The sequence below is a fragment of the Crotalus tigris genome, unplaced genomic scaffold, assembly GCF_016545835.1.
Source record: "Crotalus tigris isolate CLP2741 ecotype Arizona unplaced genomic scaffold, ASM1654583v1 scf7180000017582.600645, whole genome shotgun sequence".
NCBI lineage: Eukaryota > Metazoa > Chordata > Lepidosauria > Squamata > Viperidae > Crotalus > Crotalus tigris.
In genome coordinates, this window is record NW_024096492.1 from 457640 (window position 1) to 484394 (window position 26755).

General features: G+C 39.6%; 1 protein-coding gene across 6 annotated transcripts in view; it reads right to left on the reverse strand.

Annotated features, from left to right (window-relative positions):
* SCMH1 (Scm polycomb group protein homolog 1) overlaps nt 1-16301 on the reverse strand; it is a 46147-nt gene extending 29846 nt beyond the window's left edge. The window contains exons 1-6 of one of the 6 annotated variants that reach the window (XM_039360879.1): nt 15874-16301; nt 11322-11386; nt 8611-8696; nt 6187-6255; nt 2829-2899; nt 802-1036 (exon numbers count right to left, since the gene is read on the reverse strand). In XM_039360879.1, the coding sequence (XP_039216813.1) occupies nt 802-1036; nt 2829-2899; nt 6187-6255; nt 8611-8635 (400 nt within the window). In that variant the 5' untranslated portion in view covers nt 8636-8696; nt 11322-11386; nt 15874-16301. Of the gene's footprint in view, nt 1-801; nt 1037-2705; nt 2900-6186; nt 6258-8610; nt 8697-11321; nt 11387-15873 lie in introns of those variants that run through there. The other 5 variants (XM_039360870.1, XM_039360891.1, XM_039360884.1 and 2 more) reach the window with 5 other exon arrangements.
* Nucleotides 16302-26755: the final 10454 nt, after the last annotated feature.

The following is a 26755-nucleotide window of genomic DNA, read 5'->3' on the forward strand; positions in this document are numbered from 1 at the left end:
TGTAGTTCAATAAAACAGAACGATTATCCTTCAATTTTAACTTATTTTACTACTGATTCCAATAACATCAGTCTACTTAGATAAACAGTTAAGAATTCTATGAAAAAACCTTTCCAGTTCAGTTAGTCATCAAATGTTCAAGGAATACCCAATCATTCATCTCTTGAACTACACTCTATCAAAAGCCTTCAAAATATTTAAATTCAGTTTAAACCTACTTTCAGACTAGCTATCCTAGTTACTTGTGATAAGGAAAAATGACATAAGAATGACCAGATTAAGATATTTTGCAGTACAGCAAACAAAAGGAAATTCTCAAGATGGCTAAGCAGTCCTCAGCTAGTATGAACTGACTTGCTTACAACTTGGCGAGCAATTCCTTGGAATCCAGCACAGACAGCATAGGGGAAAGCAAAATTAACCTCAGCAAATTTAGGAATCGATACAGAATATGCTTTTCAGGAAGACAAAGCACGACTCCTGTAGATTTTAGTCTCAGGAATCTTCTGTTAGATATGGCAAGAGGCACCAGGTGCTTGTGGTTTATGGGAGTCCTGAGGGATTTTGTTCTCTTCAGCATTAGCAGAAGAGGCCAGGAGCTTTTCTGAAAATGGTGAGTCATTTATATAAAAAAGATAGTGTCAATGGGATTTCCTCTACTAACACCCACCAGAACCAAAAGGAGGGCCTCCTGGATTAGCAGACACCATATTTGTAAAAAAAATCATATACCAGGGATACCATTACTGGTATTGAAGAAAGTAGTAATTCTCTTTGGGGCCAAAGAAGGCTTCAACTCACCTAAAGGAGGCTGGAGCATCCCGCCATTTTTTTCACAGTTGCCAATGGGCTGGATTTCTGCAGAATCTATCAGACGCCAGAAGTCATTCTTGTTGTCGCTGCCATCAAGGCGTAATCGGAGACGGGCACCTGTCAGCCCCACCACAGTGGCGATACAAGTTGATGTGGTGTTTCTGGGATCTTGGGCTTCTAACTTCATGCCGATCTTGAATTCATTGCTAGGCGGGGTATAAGACTGAGAAGAACAAGGCTTTTGGTCACACTTCCTCCTTTAGGCAGCCCATTTTATACTCTCCCCAAACTCATCTTCCTCCCTTCTCATTCCCTACATTGTTGCTGGCATCTGAACACCAATAAAATTTTTTCGGCTGTGATTCACAGTCAGTATGCAAAGAGAAATCAACAGGAATAAGAAACAGGGGGAAGAGAGGAGAATCCAACCATCAACAGAAGATTAATTCTCTTCAACTGAAGACATTAAAATCTAAACTTTTCCCCTTCCTTTTGTTCATCAATATCTTTTGAGGTAAAACAGGCAGAATTTCATATTCTAACCAAACTATCCATCTTTATTACTACTAAACCCCTTTCACGCTTACCTTCTTCATTAAACACCCTTGAGGTCATAGAAAGCTCCCTTATGCAAGTCAGGCCATTTACCCAATTCCTACGATATTGTCTACTTTGATACCTGATCCCACTGAACTGAATATGCTAGGAATTATACCCAGTACCTTTACATGCAGATTACATCTGATACTTTCTGCAGTACTCCAGAATCTTTGCTTCTTGCACTTTCACTTTGCAAGTGATATTAAATCAATGGGCATGGTAAGAAATATACATTGATTTTTTTTGGCAATTATTCACTTTCGTCACTCCAGTGCATTCCCTCTATGCAAAAGTGGCTTTTATTTTAAAATTCTAGTCAAAGACAATACCCAGCAAGTCACATCTGAGCTCAGATATGATGACAATAATCCTGTTTAATTTACATTTAATCTAAAACAATTACTTACATTAAGTCTAAAACAATCATAATGTATTATGAATGCATTTGCAATGGTCTAGGTCGGGGTCTGCAAACTTGACAACTTTAAGACTTGTGGACTTCAGCACCCAGAATGCCTCCCATTCTGGGAGCTGAAGTCCACAAGTCTTAAAACTGTCAAGGTTGCAGACCCCTGGTCTAGGTCCTTCCAAACTAGTTCCTCGCATTGTCAGTTTTTTTTTCTGTCTCTTTCCCTCTAATAGATTTCAGTGCTAAAAAGAAATGAAAGCAGTGTGGAAAAAGAGAAGAGGGAAAGGTCACAAGTGAGAAGCAACACTGAATGAATTTCCCTTTCCTGGAATTATTTTGTAAGAAAAACACAGGACATGTCTTATCTGGAAGTACAGATAGTCCTTGACTTACAACCATTTGTTTAGTGACCGTTTGAAATTACAACAGCGCTGAAAAAGTGACTTATAACTGGTGCTGACGTTTACAGCCACGGCAGCATCTCCGTCGTCACGTGGTCAAAATTCAGGTGTGTAGCAACCAGCATGTGTGTATGATGGTTACAGTGTCCTGGAGTCACATGAATGCCATTTGCAACCTTCCCAAAGTCAAGGGTGGCAGCTTGATTGGCTGTATGATTCACTTAACAACTGCAGTGATTCATTTAACAATTGTGGCAAAACAGATTGTAAAATAGACTGTGACTCATCCTTTGGTTAGCAATGGAAATTCTGGTCTCAGTTGTTGTAAGTCAAGGATTACCTATACCCTTAGGTACACACAGCCCATGTTAAATCAGCAATACCTGTGAACTAAGGTTCCTGAACTATTTTCATCAACTCTAGAACTCATAGTGCACCTTTTTTTTCAGTTCTGTTCTATTATAGAATTTACAACCGGGTACCTGCTTTGTTTGTTCTTCTCCCACCAACAGAAGGCAGAGGAGTCTATTCCATACTTGTATATGAGCCGACTAGAAGCAGACCCATTCATCCCAACTCTTTTAGAACATGGAATGCTCCATTACCTGCTTGAAGCAATGGGCAGGAGCTGGGATGGAACATGTCTCTTTCAAGTATTTATCCCAGGCAAAATGACCTGAAGAGAAGATGGAGAACAAAGGTTGGCTGTGATGAAAGGTTTGAAGGCAAGTCTGAAAAAGCTTCTCTGTCTTCAATAAACAAATTGGAGCTGAGCTGGTTACCGAGGATCCTTTTTGCCTCCTTGCAGAAAACAAAAACAACTCTTTTTCAAAAATTCTTGTCTGGATGGAGGTCTGATAAATGCTAAATTACCTGGGCATAAAAGGATCAGCCCAGGAAGAGAACGTTCAACTAAGCCAAAGTTTAAATCTAATTTAACTTTTTGTTTATGTACTGCCCTTATAGCATGCTCAAGGGTCATTTTCTTAGGGACACACAGCAGTACATGGAACATGGAATCAGAGTATATGCATTTATATTCTTCTTCCTTTATTCTTCATGCCTTTGGAATCCCAGTATTACTGCATGTAGTTAAATAGATTGTTGCTTACTTATTTTTAACATTCCATCCCACTCTTAGCTAACAAGCCTCCCAAAGCCACTTGTAAATATCAGAAGTAAAGGAGTTTCTGCCACAGACAGCTTCATCATCCAAACAAAGAATTCAAGATAGGGTTGAATTACATGTTATGAAGTTTAAGACGTTGCAATGCAAATGGCAGCCATGAGTCAAGTTCCCTTCTCTAATGTCTACTTCAATATACTGACATTTTACTCAGTTTTTGTTTCATTATAACACGATTTCCCTATCCATTCGCTCATCATTCTCAAGAATATATTTATATTACTGGTGTCAGGATACAGGGTATTATGAATTCAAGGAGGAGGAGGAGAGAACACACAAACCTGACATTTTGGCAATATTTTCATGTTATCTAAAACAGGCACTTCCATTTTTAGCTGGTAGGCTGAAGAATATAGTAATATTCTTCAAACAGTTCTGTACTGTCTTCTTAAAATGAACTGGCCAACTTAATATACTAATAAAAGGAAACTGTTAAAGATTGCAGAGCTGGATCTCAATACAACACAGCTACTGTGTTCACAAAACATACTAAGTCAGCATTTTCCAACAATGTGATTATAAACTTTAGAGAGACATTTGATTCAGTTAGAGGACGCTGACATTAGAAGCCAGATATGACCATGATGATGCCATGCCCTGAGTTCTACAAGATTTTCAGTCTGGCAAAAGATGGTCATTTATAACAGAATAACAGAGTTGGGAGGGACCTTGGAAGTCTTCTAGTCCAACCCCCCCTGCTTAAGCAGGAAAATCTATACCATATCTTAGATCACATAATCTTATATGATTGTCTTACTTAATATAATGTAATAATAATATAAAATATACTTATGTATAATTATATTATATTATTGTCTTTCTTAAACGGTTGCCTTATCTTCAATCATATAATCTCAGATCATGTGACTTCTGTCTGCTTTGAATTAGACTAACATGATTATTACATCAAGATTTGAAAATAGCAACAATAAGCCTTGAATGTGGATTGTGCATACACAGTCTGAGAGGGCACTGGGCTGAAAATGATTTTGTAAAGCGATATAGGATCAAAAGGGTTGCATAACCTTATACTAAACTAAGATAAAAAGGGATTGGATAGTTTGGGTATTTTGTGATTTAGACCATCACATTAAACCCTAACATGATTTGATTGGGTACAGGTTATTGTATGGATAATCCTATTATATTTGATTCTTTAATTTAGTGTTTACTATGGTGTATAAGCTTAGCCAATATGAAAAGTCAAGAACTATACTTTTAACAATATCCATCTCAAATATAGAACTTCACATTTTAATTACCACATGAGTTTTTAATATGGCAAAACTAAAAGGTTTCTCAGCTTATAAGAGAATTAACAAAACATCATTTATAGTTTTATAGTTTTTCATGCAACAATTAGCTTTGTTACATTTTGATAATCATCCAACTGTTTTCAGTGGCAACCTGCCCTCTTTTCTCTAAGGGTCTGCTCATATTGCCAGCTCCATATGGCTCATACTATGGGAATGCATCAGAATTAACTCTAAAGAAAAGATGCAAACAAACTCATACAAACAGCACACACACTATATATATAACATATACAAGCCAATTAAATAAGCATACCCAGCCTAATCATGTCTCCATAGTAAACAAAATAAAAAGGCAATTTTCTTCCCTACTATTGGTCCCAAATACTAGATATTAGTCACAAAAAAGCCATCTCTCTAAGAATCCAATCCTCTTTTTGACGCTATCTGGACTAATGATCACCACTTCATTGAAGGCAACCAGCTGAACAAGTACGGCCTGCACAAGAGGTCACCATTAGAACATTTGATAAGAGGGATACATTCTTCTCACATATAAGCCCTGGAACCTTTAAAAGGCCAGTCCAAGTGTTGCTGATAACTTGAATTTCACTACTACAGCATTCCTGATAGATGGCTCCCCAGCCTCTGTTTTTTTTTAAAAAAATACTCATTTTATAGATACCAAGAGGAACAATTATATACTACAGATTAACTTGCCGCTATATGCTCTTATATGGGAATTAGATGAGACTTTTCACATCTAAGAACAAAAAAAAAGGTCAATAACTATGAGCCAGTGAAAAAAACTCCTCATCTTGGATTGGTTCACATATATCATGTTCATCAAAATGGCAGCAACTTAAGAGTTGCTCATAGAGTCACAGGGCTGGAAGGAACCTTGGAGGTCTTCTGGTCCAACCCCTGTCCAAGACAGGAGAACTTTTGCCAACCTGGACAAATGGTTGTCCAATCTTTTCTTGAAAACCTCCAGAGATGGAGCATCCACCACACTGGGAAGCAAGCCGTTCCATTGATTAATCGTTCTCATTGCCAATTACATTTGTAGAAATATGCTATCTCAAATGTATCACCTTAGAGTTGAGCTTGTGTGCTTACTATACATACATTGAGTACTGGGTCCATCAAAGATATTGCACTCATTAGTTATATGCATCCTTATTGCAGATCACAGACTGCATTTTTGCAAACTGCTTGCCCAAAACAAACTCCTATGATTATGATTTCTTTATCAGCACAGAGAGCAAGATTCTTCAAGTAGAAGCATCTGTTCTAATAAAGCTGCAGAGGTCCCTGGCAATTTTTCCTGAACTTATTTAAAAGAGCTAAGGAAAGTCTCTACTTGAAACTCTGGAGCTAGAATTAATTTTAATTAATCAAATTAAGTAAGTATAGGGCAGGTTTGTGGACACTTTAAATGAGATCATTTCATTGATTTGTCATTCTCTTTTCTGAAGAATTACATCCTAATTCTCCAACAAAAAAAGACAGAAACATTCATACCTTGATATTGAGAAGGGGGCTCAGACAGATGTCCATACTTGTGCTTTTTGCCATCTTTCCAATCTATTGCTAAGATCATTATAAGCAAGTAAAAAGAAAATAACCCCACATTAATCACACTACAAGTTTTATAACTTTTCTCATGTAAGCAAATATGCCACATATTGCCCACTAGGGCTTAGACAAGCTCAAAGAATTTTTAACCTTCAGTGTGAGACATCTTTCCTCTACTAAGCAAATCAACTTAACTTTCATTTTGCCCTCAGTCTAAGGGAAAAAGGATACAGTTTCTTCATTCCTTCAGATTATCCTTTTCCTGTTTATGTATTTTTTTGTTTAAAAAAATGTATAAGTCTGCCTATCTTATACATGATAATCCAAATAGTGGAAACATGAGCAGAGAAATGAGCAACTAAATTGGGGATCCTGAAGACCTATTTCATCATCTTCTAAAACTCTCAAGCACCACCACAAAACAGACATGTCCAAGGCTGTGTGTCAAAACCTGCAGGACGATGGGACAGAATCATGACAGAAGTTATATTGCTTTTGTGTGTGTGATGTTGCCACGTAGGCTAAAGAGGTGAGGTTTTGATTGCAATACTGTGTCTGACATCTTGCAGATGTATCTCACCCACTGCCCCATGGATTAGGGTTAGGCTGCCAAACCAGGAGTCAGCAATCCAATACCTGGATATCATGGCACCTTTGGTCTACAGCCCCCATAATTAAATGAAAAACACATATTTATTCATTTTCAGTTAAGTGCCAAATGAGACTACAACTGCAGGCCAGATACATTATGCCAAAACTGCGCCCACCTCATTGCCGGACAAAGGAGAAAAAGTCACAATATGTTATGACATGTCACGCAATGTTGCGAGTTTGACACTCCTGTCTTAGAGTGTTTTCATCTGAAAATTCAAATACTCTCTAAACATTGTTTGGGAACTGTTGGCCTATTGACTGCAGCAACTATTTCCTGGCTTTCAAAAGGTGAAACTGTATTTGCAGCTGTCACTGATTTTGAGAGAAACAATCCCTGATTATGACAAATGTTCAAAAGTGAGAAAAGAGAAGCTGCTGCCAAAAAACCTTGTAACAATGACAACTACTATATATCCTCCAATGGCTTGAGAGAGAGAGAGAGAGAGAGAGGGGGGGGGAGGGAGGGAGAGGGAGGGAGACATGCACTGAAAACAAGCTGCCTGGTTAAAAACACAGGTGCTGTTCTGAATTGTATTATAGAGTAGTCATAACCAGAGACCATAGCAGCAGTTTCAGCTGGAGGATTTGTAGTCCATGAAAATTATGATAAACTGAGCATGAGGCTTAAATCTGTAGAAGCCAGGCTCTGCCTTAACTAATCAAGCAGCATCTTTACTATCCAGGGCTCCAGTGGCTTCTCCACATGCTCACCTGGATTGCTCTTTGCCTTCATAGGCTCTCATTTTTAAGGGGCAAGAAGAGGGCAGAGAGAGGCTACCAATCCTGAGGGAGGAGCCCTCAGAGACACAAAGCAATTCAAAGCAGAAGGAAGTTAAAAGTGAAGGAGCAGCAAGCAGCATCATAAACCAGGCAAGCTAGAAATTTGTTCCAAAAGGAATTCTACTTTCTTATAGTAAATGAAGAATGACAGCAGTGAAGCGTGGAACCTGTCCTCTTCACTACAATCTCATTTTATTCTGGGTAAATTTAGCAGAAAGCTACACACACAAAAAAACTTGGTTTAATTAGAAACCTCTTCCCCCCCCCCAAATGATTACTTGTGGGGTCAGGGGGAGGCAAAAGAGAGCAGCAAGCAAACAGAGTTTTAAAGAAAACCTGCCTGGCATGCATATGTCACAACCCAAGCATAATTTATCTTGGAGTTGGAGAAGATTACAGCTGCTAGAGGAAAGTATTGTGAGGTAGCCTGGATTGTTGGTTTCATGCCTCATTAAAAGGCAAGGAGGCATCTGCCAAAGCAGTCCTGGCTTGCACCATGCTGGGATTATTAGCATATGGTGCCAAAGAGGCAGTATATAGACTCAAAAGAGCTCCCTTCAGCCTGTTCACAGAATGGCGAGCTAGGACTGCCTTAAAAATGTCATGAGAGGCAAAAATGTCATTGCTGAGCAGGAAGACAGGGAGTTTGCGGGGTATGTGTGTGTGTGAAATCCAAAAGGTTGCCAGCCACTACACATCCTAGGCAAAATAAGTGAATTGTCAGCATCACTAGCAGAGTGTCAACAAAAGGCAAGAAAGAAGAAAGGGATACAAATAAACTTGAAGTGGTTTTCTAGCTTGCTGGGATTTAACGTAACCCAATGTCCTTCTTGTCTGGATGTTTGCTTAAAAGCATACATTCCCTTCACCAATGGCTTTATTAATATCTCATTTCATTTTACTGAAATAATTAGCAAACTGAATGTTATGACTTACCTTTCTGAGGGCTTGGCTTCCGCATTCTATTGCCTGATACAAGGCCTCACTCTGCAACTGACTTAGGGTTACTAATCTGAAGATGACTGGAAGTAAAAAGAGAATACACACGAACTGTCTCGAGAAGTGGTCAAGAATTTTAAACAACTGTACTGCAAATCAAGTTCTCTTTAATTCCAAACTTCAAATCAAATATTCTTTGTAAACATCTGCATTTTAGCTCCAAGGCTTATAAATGAATCAACTATTTGTAGCCATTCAATTTTGGTTTTTTGCAGTGTATTTTTTGTAGGGGAAACTGCCTTAGCTGCTTTGGGATTGCACTCCCTTTGAAGGAACAGGTTTATAATTCATAGATTTAAAAAAAAAACATCTTTTTTTTCCCCCTCTTTTGTCCAGTGGTGACCGTGGCTGAGAATCCCATTTATCAGCCTCACAGTATATGCAATTTGTGACCTCACCAGAAGACAGCAGGGGATTTTCAGTCATACTTCTAGACTAGACTATGGTAAAGCAGACTGTGTATAATCTCAACTCTGAAATGCCCTTTAACCTGAAACATACATGTTTGGATGTCTTATGCAAAAAATTATATACTTTTATTTTGATGTATGATAATCTAATTTGATTATGTTTTAATGTATACTTTTAAAATCCTTGCAACTCAATTGGATTTCCCTTTATTTGTCTTTAATGATCAGAACAGAATTCTTTATTCTGTTACCAAGAATATGGTCACTAAGTTCAAAAGATTTTTTCAGAACACGTGTCCAGGAAGATCCTATTAAAAACCTTTTGGAAAATAACCAGGATTTATACCTATCACTATCCCATATTCCCAGGAACTTCAGGCTCCAGCAAGCCCTTCTGAGTTGCTCCCATGCAGACTTCTTCCCGATGGCTGGCCTCCACTTAAAATTGCAAAATAGCAAGGAAGGCTAGAACAGGCCAAAACACTTCTGGCAAGCATCCCGGTCAAGCCTGGAGCTAACAGACATGCCACGAGGCAGGGAGCAAATGTAATTTTCCTGGCTACTCAAAGTCTCTTGGCTACAGCTTCTGCAAGGACAGAGAGGGGAGACCGTTGGGAAGACGGAAAGAAGGATCTTAGTCAGCAGAAGATGACTATACATTCTAAAAAAGGAAAACAAACTTGGCTCCTTTCTCTCTGTTGATGTTAAAGATTAAGATCATGGGGAAAATTCAGGACTAATGAGCTTTAATAAATTCCACTAGAGCAATTAGTATGTGTACTTGGAAAGACCATCTCTTTGACCCTCTCTTCTCTTCACTGTCAATACCAATACCACATTAGGAGAAGCACTGCTTTATGTCTGCTCACAACATGCTCAATGGGACAACAGTGAATAGTTCCAGCAATTCGTTAATCAGAACAGTTCCCTAGATACAGTTACCACAAAGAACTAGGAGCCTCATGCAATCTCTGGCAGAGTCAGATGCTCCAACAGTAGAGTAGCTGAGTGTGTGTGTATACATATTATTCTGAATGGGAGAAGACTAGCATACTAGCACAGTCAAAGAGGCCTATCAGTGTTGGAGGGTGAGGGGAACCACACAGCATGAAGAGATTTCTGGACTGCTTGCTCTTATAGACACAAGAGCAAAACAGAGGAGGAACCAACTTTTTTGAAAGAGTACAGCAGAGCCAACTACAGCAGTGGAAAGAGAGAGAGAATAACCCCCAAGAAAGTGTGAGAATTCAATTTATTCTGATCCCTAGAAGATGCTAAAGTTGTTAATTATTTTCACTAGTAGATTAGAAATAACTGGGGAAGTAAAAGCTGTGGATTCTCAGTAGGAGATGTTCCTTTGTCTGTACAGATCTATATAGACCTTGTTCTGAGGAAGAAAAAAAACATTTTCTTCATGCCTGAATATCAAATATTCACTAAACATTCTCAAAATACTGTAAGAATATCTATCTTTTGTTAAGCATTAGCAGAATTAAGGGAGAATGGACCCATTATTTCATTTGGGCAAATTTATATATATATTTTCAGCACTTTAAAGTGGGTCTCAAATAAAATATAACCAGGAATTATATTTATGAAATGCTGTTTTAGCTTGTGTTTTACATTTGTTACATTTTGTTATTTTGTTAATAGACTTTTCACTGTTCCTCATAAGCTGGTTCAAAGAAAGACAGGATTTATATTTTCTAAATAAATAAAAATTGACATTAAGACGTATTTATTGTAACTGCCTGGTTTCAAGAGAATCAGTTTGGTTTTGTGGTTAAGATACCAGACTAGAAACTGGAAGGCTCTGTGTTCTAATCCCACTTTAGGTATGAAAGTCAGCTGAGTGACTTTGGGCCAATCACTAGGACATGGTGAGTTCTGGTTCTGCCTAAGGCATAAAAGCTGGCCTGGGTGACTTTGGGCCCGTCATTCTCTCTCAACCAAACCCACCGCACAGGATTGTTGTTGTGGGCTGTATGTGGAAAAAAAAAAGATAGATTGATAACAATAATAAGAGATAGCATTGCTGATTTTAAAAAAATGCAATCACAAAAAAATCTTAACTGATTTATCAGCTAGAAGATATTTGCGGAATATTCTGTGTTTGATTACAAGACTTTAAAGTGATAGACCTGCCAAAATATTTCATCTCTAAATTTGACAGAAAGCAGAAGGGTTTTCTAACATCTGAAGCATCTCAGGACAAATCCATCAAAAATATATACCAACCAGATAGGCAGCCTTCAGCAACATTGCAAATGGCCAGTCTTAGGAGAGGAAGCCACACCCACTTCCTGTGACATGGAGAGAAAGGGGAAAGAATTCACAATCAATAGAAAGTGTTAAGTCTCGCTTTTAGCAATTCAAATCATTCTCCTTTTCACTTTGCTTTTGGGATAAGAAAACATCTTTGGAAGTCCCCAGTATTAAATCCTATCTATGATATAAATACTGAGTTTGCAGTGCAATGTTGAATCTGCAGACTGTCAGCAAAGCCACTAGAAGGCACAAAAGCATCTACTGTATATTAAAGTGAGATGTTAAATATCTTGGAGCTAGCTCATGGCTTAAAGTAATCTGCTCCCCCACCAAAAAAAAAAACACCTTTTACTTTTACTGAATAGCCCATTCTTTTCCACAAAGAATTTAATACCCACCTCCAGCCAATTTCCCATTGCAACAGCTATAGGTTATTTTTGAAAACATCAGTCACATATTATCTCAAGCTGTGTGACAGATGTTATATCTAGCTAGGCTTAAACCGAGCACCTTTAAGTGCCACTTAATCAAGGGGGATTCTTAGGGGTCATTCAATTAATGTTTCAACTATTCATGAATGCAAGAACATAAAACAGAACACAGGGAGATGGGGAAGGAATGCCTGACTTTTGGCAGATCTAATCCAGCCTTCTTTTCTGAATAGGAGACAGTCCAAATCTTCTCTGCTGTTTTCTCACCAACAAGTGCAGAACCCATTAATGATTACAACCATAGACAATTCCCCCTCTACTGGTTTCTCTTTTTAGAAACAAGCCTCATTTGCCATGACTTACATTTATTGAATAATGCATTGTACCAAAATATAGTTTTGCCGATACTAAAACTTGGTGACGAATAGAATAGAATAGAAGCTGGAAGGGACCTTGGAGGTCTTCTAGTCCAAGGATGCTCAAGCATCTCAGACAGGTGATTTTACAGTCTCTTTTTAAAAACTTCCAGCGATAGAGTGCCCACGATTTCTGATAGTTCTTATATTATGAGAAAGAAAGGTAATGTTCTCTCTAGTACAGCGGTTCTCAACCTATGGGTCGCGACCCCATTTGGGGTCGATCGACCATTTCTCGGGGGTCGCCAAACAAGGCAATCCGCCATTTTTCCCCCTCGGGGGGTGGCGCTGCGCCGGGCATGGGGGGCGCTGCGCCGGGCATGGGGGGCGCCGGGCATGGGGGCGCTGCCGCGCATGCGCGGCACGTTTGTGTGACAGGGGTCGCCGTCACACAAACGTTGAGAAGCACTGCTCTAGTAAGTCTCTGCAGCATGCATAATATACATCAAGGATGGACAATCTATTAACTTCAAGATTTTTTTGAAATACAATCCCTGTAATTTAACCACTGGCCAGACTGCCATGGAAATGCAATCCAAAACTTTTGGAGAATGGTATACACAGGTGACAATTTTGCAACACTGCAATGTTCACTTGTAGTCTGTTTCAGACTTAAACTCCCCATAATACCCATTCCAAGTTAATTTGAGTTTGAGCACTCACAACCTTATATTAAGGAGAGTTATTACTTTTGGTTTTATTGTACAGGGACAAGTAAACTACTTTGTGAGCTTAACTTCAAGAACAAAACAACCAAAACTGACACAAATCTGCAGAATCACCTCAGTCTAAACTGAATACTAGAAGCGGATTCCTCAGCACTGTTTCATTTAATCCAGGGATCAACTTTTATATCTCTTTCAAATGTGAAATTAAATTATATAAGGAACAAGAGACATTTTAATAGGAAAGGCTTTAGGTAGTTTTATTTCAGTGACTGTAACCACAGCTATCTTCCAGTATTTAGGCTCAGAAGGGAAGTCTTGCATCTCAGAATCTGTATCTTGTTCAAGATTTGCTTTTTCTTTTGAAAAATGAACCACAACTGAAAATCACAGCTTTTCATGATGAAAAGATAGATTTTCCATTGTCTTGTTTAAACTGCCATTTCTTAAAGCAATTTCATTTTGAACTGTGCTTAGTGGTCTGGAAAACAAATTGTTCATTTTCTTCTTTCACAGCATGATAGAGTTCCACATTTTTAAAAATTTATTTATCTCTCCTTATGGAATTTAAGGCAACCTACATAAGGTTTCCAGATAATCTCCCATCCATTTGCCAACCAGATTAAAACCTCCTTCAGCAAGGCAGCTGCATCAGGTACCTCCAAACTATTCATAATTTTAAAAAATTCTATTTAGAGCAAGTGGAAAAAGCTGAGGGAAGATTTTGAGGAAAAAAATGGCCAGACAAGGAAAAAGGATCTCTTCTTTATGCAAAATGGTAAAACAATTGAGACTGAAATTTCATTATATCCTTTTTTATAGATATATTTGGCACGTTAACTATATATTCACTATACATCACTAAATCAGAAAAAGGTTCAGCTGCAATAGCACTTCAGCTTTAAGCCTCTGAACTACAAAATGGATGATTGTCCATCCAATTGTATGGCCTTAATTTAAATAATAGGGAATTGTTTCAGGAAGAATAGCTTTAGGCCTCTTCTAATATTTATGTTTAGCCAACACTAATCCTTTTGTTGAGAGATTACGTGTACCCTGTTCCTGACAGGTAAGCCAAATGTACAGTGGAATGAATAACCATCAAGACAGAGCAAATTAAAGGCCAAGTAAGTTTTAAGAATCAAAGGGGCTACTAAAACAAGCCTATCAAGGGAATATACCACAGACCAATGTAGTAGAGCTCTTATCATAGTCTATATGACATACCTTGGACTTAAAATAGCTTGTGAAAAGTAAACCCTTTCTATGTGGATCAGCTTAGAAACTTTATTTTGTACATCAGTCTATTTCTAAACAAAATACTGCCATCAATCAGTGACATTTTTTGGCTGAAATTCAAATATGTAGCCACACTTAAAATTAAGCATCAGGAAAAAAACAAAGTTTAAATTCCCAAAAGTAACCATCACATGGGCTTCAAAACCATAACAAAAGCATGCTTGCATGTCAATCCAAAACATATGCACATATATATGTAAACAAAATGGCTGAGTGCATACAACATATTTAAACAATTCTGTTGCAAACTAGCACCCGCATTCATACACCATGCTAAGCTTGGCTGGCTGTAAACTGATTGGTTTTTTGTGAATTAGTGTGTTTTGTTAACCCAGACCATTTGGTTAGTTGACAGTTGAAAATGTTATGCAAAGCCACAAAATGGATTATTTGGTTTGTGAACTAGCCAATCCAAGTTAAATCTGCAGAACAGTATGTGTGTTTGTGTGTGTGTGTGTGTCTGAGAGAGAAAGAAAGAAAGAGAGAGAGAGAGAGAGAGAGAGAGAGAGAGAGAGAGAGAGAGAGAGAGAGAATTCTAGTTACTGAAAAAAGTATCAGTATTACTATATTTATTATGGCTGCCCACTCCAGACAATTCTGGGTGGCTTACAGTTGCCAAATGCCTCCCAAGAGGGAGATAATTTGCTTAACAATAAAGCTGAATCTTTTTAAAAACAAAGTTAAAATCATATTTGCTCTATTTATACTTAGGACTTCTTTGTATTCTGAAGCCCGCTTTCCTCAGTAAATGCCAGTCCATCATTTTATATCACAAGAAAGCAACCCCAAAGCATGCATCTGACTATCCCAAATTGCTTTTGGGGAGACAATTAGTTAGAGAGGGTTTCTGATGAATCAGTGAGTACCCAGAGCCAGGTAGAGGAAAAGAGAGGAACCAGAGGAAATCTTTATCACCAAGGAACAAATCAAGAGGGGGAAAAAATAAGTCAAGAAATCTCCTATTAGGAAGAGAAAACAACCTTCAGACAAATTGTCCAACTCCTGATTTCTGCAGCAGACAGAAAGGAAGGCCAGCTGCAGCATGAAAAATAACTCCCCTTCCTGCTTTCATGTCACACACCCTGCTTTCCAGCTGCCCCTCACCATTTAGCAACCCTGGTCCCCCTCCCCCCCAATCGGGACCCTAAATCATCCACCCCAACTGCATCCCAGGACAGCCTGCTCACACGTGCCTCCATTTGGGGGGGGGGCTCCTTCCCCAAAGAGCGCCCTCCAGATGGAGCTACCCCTTCAGACCCTCTCTGGGGTCTCCCCTGGGTAGCCTTCTCTTTCCTCCCCGCACAGGAAAGGAGGCTGTGGTGTCTCAGGCCGGAGGATGCTCGCTCCACAGAAGGGCAGACCAGGAGGAAGGCTCAGCTTACTCTAAGACGAGGCGAAGGAGCCAGACCAGACCCCCCGCCCGAGGAAGCGAGAGGCTGCCCCTTGGGCAGGGTTACCCACCATCCCCTCTTGGTCCCCATCTCTCAAGAGAGGGAAGCGCCCACATCGGAGGCCCATCCGCGGCGCTCGGGGAGGGAGCCAAGCCCGCCGAAGAGAACGGGCTGGCCGCTGTCACTCAGCCAGGATGGCCCGGGCTGCCCCAGGAGGGTCGGGCCTGCACGGGGCGGAGGCGTCCCGCACCTGGCGGCCAGGCCTCCTCCGCCCCCTGGCTCGTCCTCCCCGCGCGGTGGCCTCCCGCCCGCTGGCTCACCTGCGGCCGAGCGCCGGGCTGCTTCAGTCCCTCGCCGCCGTTATCGTCGCTGCCGCCGCCATGTTCCGAAGCGCAGGGAGGTGGGGAAGGGGAGGGACGGGGAAGGAAGCCGCCTGCCCGGCCCGACGCCGCCCCCTGCCGCCTGAGGAGGCGCCGGGGAGGCCGGCCGGAGGGATGCCAGGCCCAGGCCGCGGCGGGGCAGCCGAACTACGAAAGGGCCCAAGCGGCGAAGTGGGATGGGCTCGTCTCCCCGTTTCCCTCACTTTGGAAGCGCGGGGACGGGAACGTGTGGAAGGAGCGACCCGGGGTGGCTGCCCCGCCATTGTTCGCGAGGGCTCGGGGGAAGGCCGGGTCCTTTCAGTTGGGCCCTCCTTTTTATTGTAGCGTTATAAATCTTGATCCAAATCTTATTAAAGTACAGATTTCAGCGCAGGAGTGTGTGTTTGTGTGTGTGTGTGTGTGTGTGTGTGTGTGTGTATATATGTTTGGGTTCTGGCCCCCCTCTTACTGTAATGTTATAACTCTTGAGCCATGGGATATTTTAAGTTTAGGGTTTTTTTATTTTAATGTTACAGGTTGAACCACTGTATTACTTTAATGAAGTTTTCAATGCGGTAATATTTAAATTTGGTGTCCCTTCTTTTATTGAAAAGTTATAAGTAAATCTTGACCCATTGCATTGTTTCAGGGCAGATTTTAACATTTAAGTTTGGTGGTGTTTCTTTCCCCTTTTATTGTAATGTTATAAACCCCAAATCATTGTATTATTTCAACATCAGATTTCAGTACAGGAATATTCAAATTTGGTGGGTTGTTTTTTTTTTTTTTGAGGGGGGAGAGATCTGTAGATAGATTTTGATCTTGCATCTGTTGCCTTCCTTGTGTTTTTCATGATACTCCTTCCTCCTTCTGTTTTCCCACCAACAACAGTCGTGTGAGGTAGGTTGGGCTGAAAGAGTGACTGGCCCAAAATCACAAAGCCTGCTTTCATGTCTAAGGCTGGACTTGAATTCATTGTCTCCCAGTTTCTTCCTTGGTCCTTAATTACTAGACCTATGATAAGCCTAACATAAATTTGGGCCATCCCTGTGGCTGTCCATGATGTGTGGTCTAGAATCAGCTAACGATGCTTGTATGTACTGTACATCAACCTGAATATAGCTAACTCTTCCTTTAGCTGTGCTCTGAATCAGGATAGAATTAATGTTTTGCAAAAGTGACTGGCATCAAATTTTAGCCTTTATGTCTGCACATAGGGCTTTGGAAGGATACCAGGATTATGGTATTCCCTGCACCAAGCTCAAAAATGAGCCCGGGAAGTCCAACCCTCTGTTCAGTGCAGGACCAGCTCGCGTTACTGAACACAGAACAAGAGATGGATGATTTGGCTCTCTGGGAATTTGAAGAAAAAGTTATAGTTTTCAAGGTGTTGTATTTTTACTAAGTGATGGTTATAACATTGTCTTGGCAATAACTGACCTACTTGAGAGATGTTTGAAGTATTGATGTTAAAAATAAATCAAGATTTCATATAGAAATATGAAATATATAGCATACATAACACTTCCTCCTTGCATTCCTGTGAAGTAGGTTGGGCTGAGAGAGAATAACTGGTCCAAAGTAAAAACTATAGAATATAGAGAATTAACAATGTCAACTGCAGTTAATTTTCTTTAAATAGCATTTACATTAAATATAATTTGATGTTTGTCTGGTCCTGTCCACCTTCTGAATCCATCAGAAAGGCATTAAAAAGATACCATCAGAAAGATACCACTAGGCCTAAAACCTACTTAAGTCAATGAGAAACCATCAAATCACTTTCTATCACAACTGTGGAAGATTCCTCATGATTTATGCAAGCACATAGTTTTATAAGAATCATCCACTTTGACCTGCGTGGGTGGGGTGTGGGTGTGGGTGTGTTCCATTGTGGATCTGGCTTGTAGGAAGAAGGCATTAATAAACCACTTTTTTTTCAACTGTTGAAAAAAACATGGAGATCCCTATGTAATTATCACTATGATCTGCTTAGGTCAAAGACCCATAATCAGAAGAGCAAATTCATTTAATCACAAAAGAAACAGAAAAGAGCAAATTAAAAAAAGAATAATAATACAATTAAAATTAATCAAGCGACATAAAATACTAAAAAACTCAAGCTAGTGCACCCAGGAGCAGATGTAATCACTTATTAATGAGACAAAGCCAGACTACAAGCCCCCTTACAGTGATTTCAGTTGAGCAAAACTTGGCTACTCTTCTTGAAATTTCAGTCGATTGTTGTGAAATTCTCACTTGACCCGTGCAGATGGTTAACTAGCAGAAGCATTAATATGTCAAAGCTTCTGTTTTGTAGGAGAGGTATCCCAATAGTGCATGGAAGACTGGTTCAATTGTCTGCTTTGGACAGGGGCAGTGACAATCTTCCAAGCCCATGTTCTGTCTATTTTCTACTACTGGAAGGGCAGGGCTTTGAACACAATATCTTGATATGCTTTAAAGAGTATTGTGCATTAAATGTGAGGCTCAAGAAGCTTAAAATGGAAGGGAAATCTTCCTTATGCAGACGATCTGACAAAGAAAGGGAAGTCTATGTGCCATGTGTATATCTTGGTGCTGTTTGGGCTAGCACTTCCTAAGGAAAAGAGCATTTAGCAACAGCTGGGAAATCTGTTCCAGTCCTTTATTGCTCAGCCTCCATCTGTGCCTATAACTGTTGAGGGCCTGCGAATACATGCATGTGTGTGCGTGTGTGTATGGAGAGACACGTTTCGGTGCAAAGAAGTAGGTTGAGTACCATTCTCCAACTCAGGTCTATTCCCAGCTTCTTTCTGCTGTCTTTTTGTGAGGCCCATGAAAAAAAAAAAGAAAAGGATGTACACATTGAATTTTGTTCAGAGTCCCCCAAGAATTTGTCTGCAGCAGGGAGAAAATTATTCTGTTTATGTATCTTGAGTCCAAGTGCTCCATATGGAAATATGCAATCACTGAGATTTACAGCTTGGTTGTCTCAGAGGCTTGCAAGTGAGTAAAAGTATTATACAAATAACCCTTGTCCCAAAGGAACAGAATTACAAGTAGCAAAAGAAAAGAGGTAGCTTGTGTTTGTGTGTGTGGTGATGCTGGTGGTGGTGGTAAACAAAAGAAAATGGAGAAAAAATAGAGAAAAAATAAAGTAGTAGAATTAAAGTAGTTCCAGGTATTTCAGACAGCCATGAAGTCAAACAGCATTTATAATTCTTTTTGTTTCACCCTCAGAAAATGTTTTCTGCTCTCCTAGGAATATATATTTTAATGGCAAGCATAGATGTCCCTCATGCAGCAATTTTCTCTCACTTCCCAAAGATGTGTTAATTTTCTGCATTTGTGGCCCCACTGCTAAATTAAAACTTGCAGCAAGACAAAAATTAGTTCTTAAAAATTAGCAACTCCCCCACCCCTGGTAGAGGTTTAGGTTCCTTAGGCGAAGGTACAGAAATAACTAAGTCAGGTGTTCTGGACTGACAGTCCTTCGTGTCAGGTTTCACTCCTGTCGAAGTTTATTCAACATTAAAAAAGCAGAAGGGAGCTGGAAGGGCCCTTGGAGGTCTTCTAGTCAAAATCCCTGCTTCAGCAGGAGACCTTATACCATTTCAGACAAGTGCCTATCCAGTCTTTTCTTTAAAGCCTCCAGTAATGAGACACCCACAACTTCTGAAGGCAAGCTGTTCCACAGGGATAAGGCAACCTTGGCTCTTTTATGACTCGTGGACTTCAACTCCCAGAATTCCTGAGCCAGCATGGCTGGCTCAGGAATTCTGGGAGTTGAAGTCCACGAGTCATAAAAGCCAAGGTTGCCTATCCCTGCATTAGTTAATTGTCCTCACTGTTAGGAAGTTTCTCTTTAATTCCAGGTTGCTTCTCTCCTTGATTAGTTTCCATCCATTGTTTCTAGTCCTGCCTGCTGGTGCTTTGGAAAATAAGTTGACCCCCTCTTCTTTGTGGCTACTTCTCAAATGTTTGTATTTGAGAGGCTGCCACAAATGCAACTATTTGTAGTTGCATTTGTATTTCTTTTTTTTTTCCTGTTCAAGGCATTGAATTTCAACCCCAATTTGCTGTAATTACAGATGATCCTAGAAAGTAACACGGGAAAACATGCATAGAATTTCATTGAAGTGTCATCAGAAGACGCCAAGAAATTAATCTTTAGGCACCTTTGAAATGGATTTATCATTCATTGCAAGATCCATTCAAACATCAGAAGAGACCATATTGTACAAAACTCTCCTGAAATCATTATGCAACCCTATTGGAATTATTAATAAAGTTAGAAATCTTTCATATCTTACAAAACAAGAATTAAGATAGGTAGGGAATTTGAAGGTCAGGCATTTCTCCAAATTTTGGGAATTGCAATTTTATGCATCTGGAAATAGATCTCTGGAAAGGTAATTCTCTGCTATCATGCCAACAAAGAAGAAGAGTGGATTAAAATCATTGCTGTTAAATAAAATGAGTTGATGAGTTGCAATTACAATGGATGCATTCCTTGTAAGGTGGTATTTTCATCCCATCTGAATACCGTGTTTATTTGGTTTCTTAATTGGCTGAAACATGGACTACAAATGTAGTCCTTGATTGTTAGAATCAGAAACTGAGAAAAGTCCAAACAGTAGAACTCTATAACTGACTACTCAGTTTCTGCTTTTTTGACTTTGTGGTAGGCTCATGAGCATAATCAGGACCAGAAGGTGAGTTGTTCTTTTCTACCTGCTGTAGATTATGTTTTGAAATTGTCCTTGCAACAGTGTTCTTTTGTTGTTAATTAAGAGTAACCATCATTTCCTCCGAGATGGGGCAATAACATGTCCCATTGAAATTTCCTTCAAATGCATTTATACAGTTAATGGCACCCTGCAAAGATCCTGGTGTGGAACGCAATGCCTGTTTTGTTCAAAATAGTTCTTTGGCTTTAATGAATTAGTGTGCACGCTGCATTTGCCACCTGGATAAAGTTCATCATATTGGAAGTTATGGATGACTCAGAAATAAGATCAAACTCTCTCAAGGATACATATTTCTCTACCACACAGTGTATTTGTTAATTCACCTGTTCTAGATGGGTTTTTTCTTAAGATTGCTGTAGTTTCAGGCTTTTGTCGTAGGAGGATTAGTTCATGTTTGATATCTTGTGGAACTCAAGGATGCAAATTCCAAAACAAGAACTGGCAACCAGTGGTATTCCACTTTTGGTTAAATACTATTCCCATAATGTCTAATCAAAATGGCCAATCGTGTGCAGGATAAAATTAAAATTAAGACACCCAGAGTCACTTTGATAGTGAATTGAGTGGCATATAAAATTAACAAATAAATGAATAAAAATATAATATCTGAAGGATTGCAAATGCTCCACTGCTAGTCTGCATTTAATAAAGCCAACAAATATGCCTATGTCCTTATAAAGATGGTTCTTTCTTCCTGTGGAAATTGCAATTAGATATTTGACGAAGCACTTTTTCAAAGGAGAAACATCTCTGGACAACCGCCCTTTTCTCCTGCAGAGTTTGTGTTTGCTGCTGAATGTCAGCCTGTGGTTTAATTTAATGTTATTTCACAGCACAATCCTGCTGTAGAATGAAGGTGAGTGTGACAGCTGACTAAATGAATTTGTGCAGCATGAAAAGGTGGAACAAATCTTTTGCTGCCTGAGTTTATTAGCACATTTCATGTCTCAGTTTCCCAATCTTCCCTCTCAAGCAATAAGAAAATTTTCAGCGACGCAAGGAGCTTCCTACATGGAAAATGGGATGCAGGGCCGTCTGTTCCAATAGACCAGTGATGGTGAACCTTTTAGAGACCGAGTGCCCAAACTGCAACCCAAAACCCACTTATGCATCGTTGAGTGCTGGGTGGGTGTGGCCCATTGGCTGGGTGTGGCCAATTGGGTGGACATGGTCCATTGGGTGGGCGTGGCTGCAGTGGTAATGGCAGACTGGGTGGGACTAAAAAGTTCAATCAATCAATTCCAACTTTGCAAGATCTTTTTTTTCCCCAGGAGAAGTTGAAATTGACTGATTGAACCTTTTTCTTTTTGCACATGGCGGCGGAGGCCTAAAGCAAAAAGGTTTTATAAAACCCAGCTGAAGGCTTAGGACTGGGGCGACAGCGTGTGCCCACAGAGAGGGCTCTGAGTGCCACCTCTGGCACCCATGCCATAGGTTCGCCACCACTGCAATAGACTGTTCTGCTAATACTCGGACTTGTCCTTTCCCTCCTCAAGAGAAATGCTACTTGTGAACATCATGCCATGTGCTCTTCCTTGCTATAAGCAATTTGCTTCTGTCTTTCTAATTAAAAACAAAACAAACCATGAAGAGTTAAAATCAATGTAAGCCATAGTGTATCAAAAAGAGGAAGGGAGAGATTTTTTTTTTTTACAGTACAGCTGTGTTGAAAATTCATGCATTCTTATAAATTGTTGGATTTTTTTCAACTTTCCAGTTCAATAGCAAAACAAAGAAAAACTCCTTAAGATTTTTTTCCTCTCTGAGAAAAAAAGAGAAAATTCCTCTCCAATTCTTACATTCCATGTTCCTATTATTTTCTTCTCTGAGAAGAAGAAAATAATAGGAACATGGAATGTAAGAATTGGAAGGGAGCTTGGAGATCTTCTGTTCTATTTCAACCCCTGGACATGCAGGGATCCATCTCTGCACTCTCTTTTGCAGCGGGCTCTTCAGTTTTTATTTGAACTGGCCACGGTAAGTTGTCCCATTCTGTGAGGAGAATCTACCACCTATCAAATCATTCCATTTCACTGTCGAACAGCTCATGCTATTAGGAATACTATTTCCTTCTAAGTTCATTTTTTGTTCTGTCTTCTACCATGTGTTTTATAGGAAGAAAGTTGTCAGGTCTCCAAATTACAAGTACCCAGCACTTCCAACCATTCACCACAGATACTTTTGGATGTACTACAATTTCCTTCCTAAAATGCATAGGTCAGAAGAGGACACAATATACTAGATGCATTCTGCCTAATGCAGAATAGAGAGGAACAGTGGGTGACACTGATCTGTGTGATGTGTGCACACAGCATTAATGCAGGTAAGGAAAGCAGATACTTGAAGCTAGTGCTATCCCAAAGAATGTCTATGTTGCAGTATGTTAGTCAAGGCTTTTGGTCATTTATGACAAATCTGGATCAACATGACTCCAATGAAATTTTTAGGAATTAATTCTCATTCATTATCAGTCTTCTGTGGTGTCAGATCTTGCATTTCCCATATGGACATTATGAAACTTATATTTGTCCATCTTTTATCACAACTAACAGAAGACGTGGCTGGTGACACCATACATCGAGTTCTGGGTCCGGTTCCAGAAGGATATTAATAGAGTTAAGTGAAGAGCAGCAAAGTTATAACAGGAACCTGAATCCATACCACATGAAGATAAATTGGAAGAACATGGGAAGAACATGAAGAAAAGAGGACTTGGGGAAAACACAAGAGTTGTGTTCAAGTATATAAGGGAAGCTTCAAGGAATTTTTCTACAACCACAGAAGCCAGGACCACAAATAATGGGTATAAATTGCAGCTACCAAAATTTTGCTTAAAATATAAAGGAAAACTACTTGATATTGAGATGTGTACAACAGGGAAGCAATTTACTTATGGAAACTGTAGGTTTTTCATCTCTGGTTTCATCTCTGAGTTTTAAGAAGAGACTGGACAGCCACTCTCCAAGATGGCTTAATTGATTTTCCTATGCATTGCAAACAATTGGATAAAATGATTCTCTTTGAACTCTACCATTATATGATTATTTTATGAGATATCTTGCTGCAGAAATTTAGGCTAGATTGCCAGTTGCAAATACCCTAAAGCAGGATGTGGTAGCAGAGTTCCATGTACAGTATAGCAGTTTCATTTGCTGTCGCTGTCCCTTTCCTAGTGCTGAAATGAGATTCTTCTGATACTCTGGTTGTCTTTTGTAAGTATGTAGAATAAAAGAGACACCTTAGCCCTTTTTTCCATGCAGGAAAATGACATGAGTGAGCTATGACAAGTACTTGGTTAATTTTTTTCATCTGTTTGATTTAGAGAGTTATTTTGATTTGGAGAGTAGATCCTATATGACAGAACTGTGGTGCTGGATGTGACACATTTTTCACCACCATTGTCACCTTTATAATAATAATAATAATAATAGTAGTAAAGTTGGAAGGGATCTTGGAGGTCATCTAGTCCAACCCCCTGCTTGGGCAGGAAACCCTACACCATTTCAGACAAGTGGCTGTCCAGTCTCTTCTTAAAAACTTCCAGTGTTGGAGCATTTACTGCTTCTGGAGGCAGGCTGTTCCACCGATTAATTGTTCTCACTGTCAGGAAGTTTCTCCTTAGTTCTAGGTTGCTTCTCTCCTTGATTAGTTTCCACCCGTTGCTTCTTGTCCTGCCTTCAGGTGCTTTGGAAAATAGCTTAATTCCCTCTTCTTTATGGCAGCCCCTGAGATATTGGAATACTGCTATCATGTCCCCCCTTGTCCTTCTCTTCGTTAAACTAGACATACCCAATTCTGCAACCGTTCCTTATATGTTTTAGCCTCCAGTCCCCTAATCATCTTTGTTGCTCTTCTCTGTACTCTTTCTAGAGTCTCAACATCTTTTTTACATCGTGGTGACCAAAACTGGATGCAGTATTCCAAGTGTGGCCTTACCAAGGCATTGAAGAGTGGTATTAATACTTCACGTGATCTTGATTCTATCCCTCTGTTAATGCAGCCTAGCACTGTGTTGGCCTTTTTGGCAGCTGCAGCACACTGCTGGCTCATATTTAGGTGATTGTCTACTAGGACTCCGAGGTCCCTCTCACAGTTACTACTATTGAGCATGGTGCCACCTATGCTGTACTTGTGCATTTGGTTTTTCTTGCCTAAATGTAGAACCTTGCTTTTTTCACCATTGAATTTCATTTTGTTAGTTAGTGCCCAGTGTTCAAGTCTGTCCAGATCCTTCTGTATCTTAAGCCTGTCTTCTGGAGTGTTGGCTATTCCTGCCAGCTTGGTGTCGTCTGCAAATTTGATGAGTTCCCCATCTATCCCTTCATCCAAATCGTTGATGAAGATGTTGAAGAGTACTGGGCCCAGAACAGAGCCCTGGGGCACCCCACTACACACTTCCCTCCATATAGATGCAGTTCCATTGAGGACCACTCGCTGAGTACGGCCGGTCAGCCAGCTACGGATCCATCTGGTGGTGGTTCTGTCTACCCCACATTTTTCTATCTTGTCAAGTAGTAGGTTGTGATCTACTTTATCAAATGCCTTACTGAAGTCCAAGTAAATTATGTCCACAGCATTCCTCTGATCCACTAATTTTGTCACTTGGTCAAAGAATGCAATAAGATTTGTCTGGCATGATCTATTTTTGACAAACCCATGTTGGCTTTTAGTAATGACTTTGTTTGCCTCTAGGTGTTCGTTGATTCGTTGTTTGATTATCTTTTCCAGGATCTTCCCAGGTATTGAGGTCAGGCTGATAGGTCTGTAATTTCCTGGATCCATTTTTTTTCCTTTTTTGAGGATGGGAACTACATCAGCTCTTTTCCAGTCCTCTGGTAGTTCCCCTGTGTTCCAGGATCTTTGAAAAATATAGTTCAGTGGCTCCGATATCACATCTGCCAGTTCCTTGAGAACTCTGGGGTGTAATCCATCTGGTCCTGGCGATTTGAACTCATCTAAGCTGGACAAGCGCTCACTAACCATTATGATTATAGAATCATTATGATTTTGATGTCTATTATGCTGCTGTTTTTATTCTTTTAAATTGTTGTATTTTGTATTTTATTTTATTAAGTTACTTGTATATGAGATAGAATATAATCTTTGATACTCTAGAAATGTAATAAAAATGCTGTTTCCAAACCAGTTCAATGAGGCAGCAGCTCCTTTCTGACTAATGTTAGTTGGTCTTATTAACTTTCTAGAAATCAGGATTTAACACAGATCCCCAGTCTTCAATCCATGATCTATTTTGCATGTTAAATTAGTGGAAGCCCCATTAAGTAGACCAGACCAAAAATCAACTCCACAGGAAGACTAGAATTATACTTTATTGAGAAATGTTACAATAGCAGAATCTTGCAGTCCTTATACCATATAGCTATAAGGTGTTTATAGCTTGGTGATTTAGGGAGATGTCTTCTTGAACTGTTTCTCAATGTTATCTCATTGCTCTGGCTTTTAAAAAAATATCTCAGCCCCTTTTGCCTAAGTAATGATTTCTGCATATTTCTCTCAAGATTATCACCCTTATTCTCTATATCAAATCAGTTTAAGAATGGCTTATTGATTAAGTTGTGATTGGCTTCAGATATTAGATGCCATCATAAATTGTTAGAGAATTTTAATTTCTCTGTTGGTGAAAAATAAATCAGAAGCTCTCACAATTGACTGCATTTAGCTGATTCAAAATAACTTCTTTATATTTATATCAAAATATTTACAATACCATACATTCTTCTTTACAGCAACATAGCTCAATTGAAGACTTCTTACAGAGAGATACAGAGACAAACCTGAGACTGGAAAATCCAGCTCCTAACTCAATACTCAGTAGCACTTTCTCCACATTGGCTGACTGAGTTACCACATGACTCTTCCTGCTCATGAATATTCCAACACTCCTCCCTTCATGACAGGAATAGACATCAGATCTACTGACTTAATACATTCTCCATAGTGAACACCACTCAATGGTTTAGTCATCATGTCTGCCAAATTATCCTCAGAAAAACAATGATGTAAACTAATCAATTTTCCTTTTACAGATTCCCTGACATTACAATACTTAATGTCTACATGTTTACTTCTGTTCTTCACCCTGTCACCAG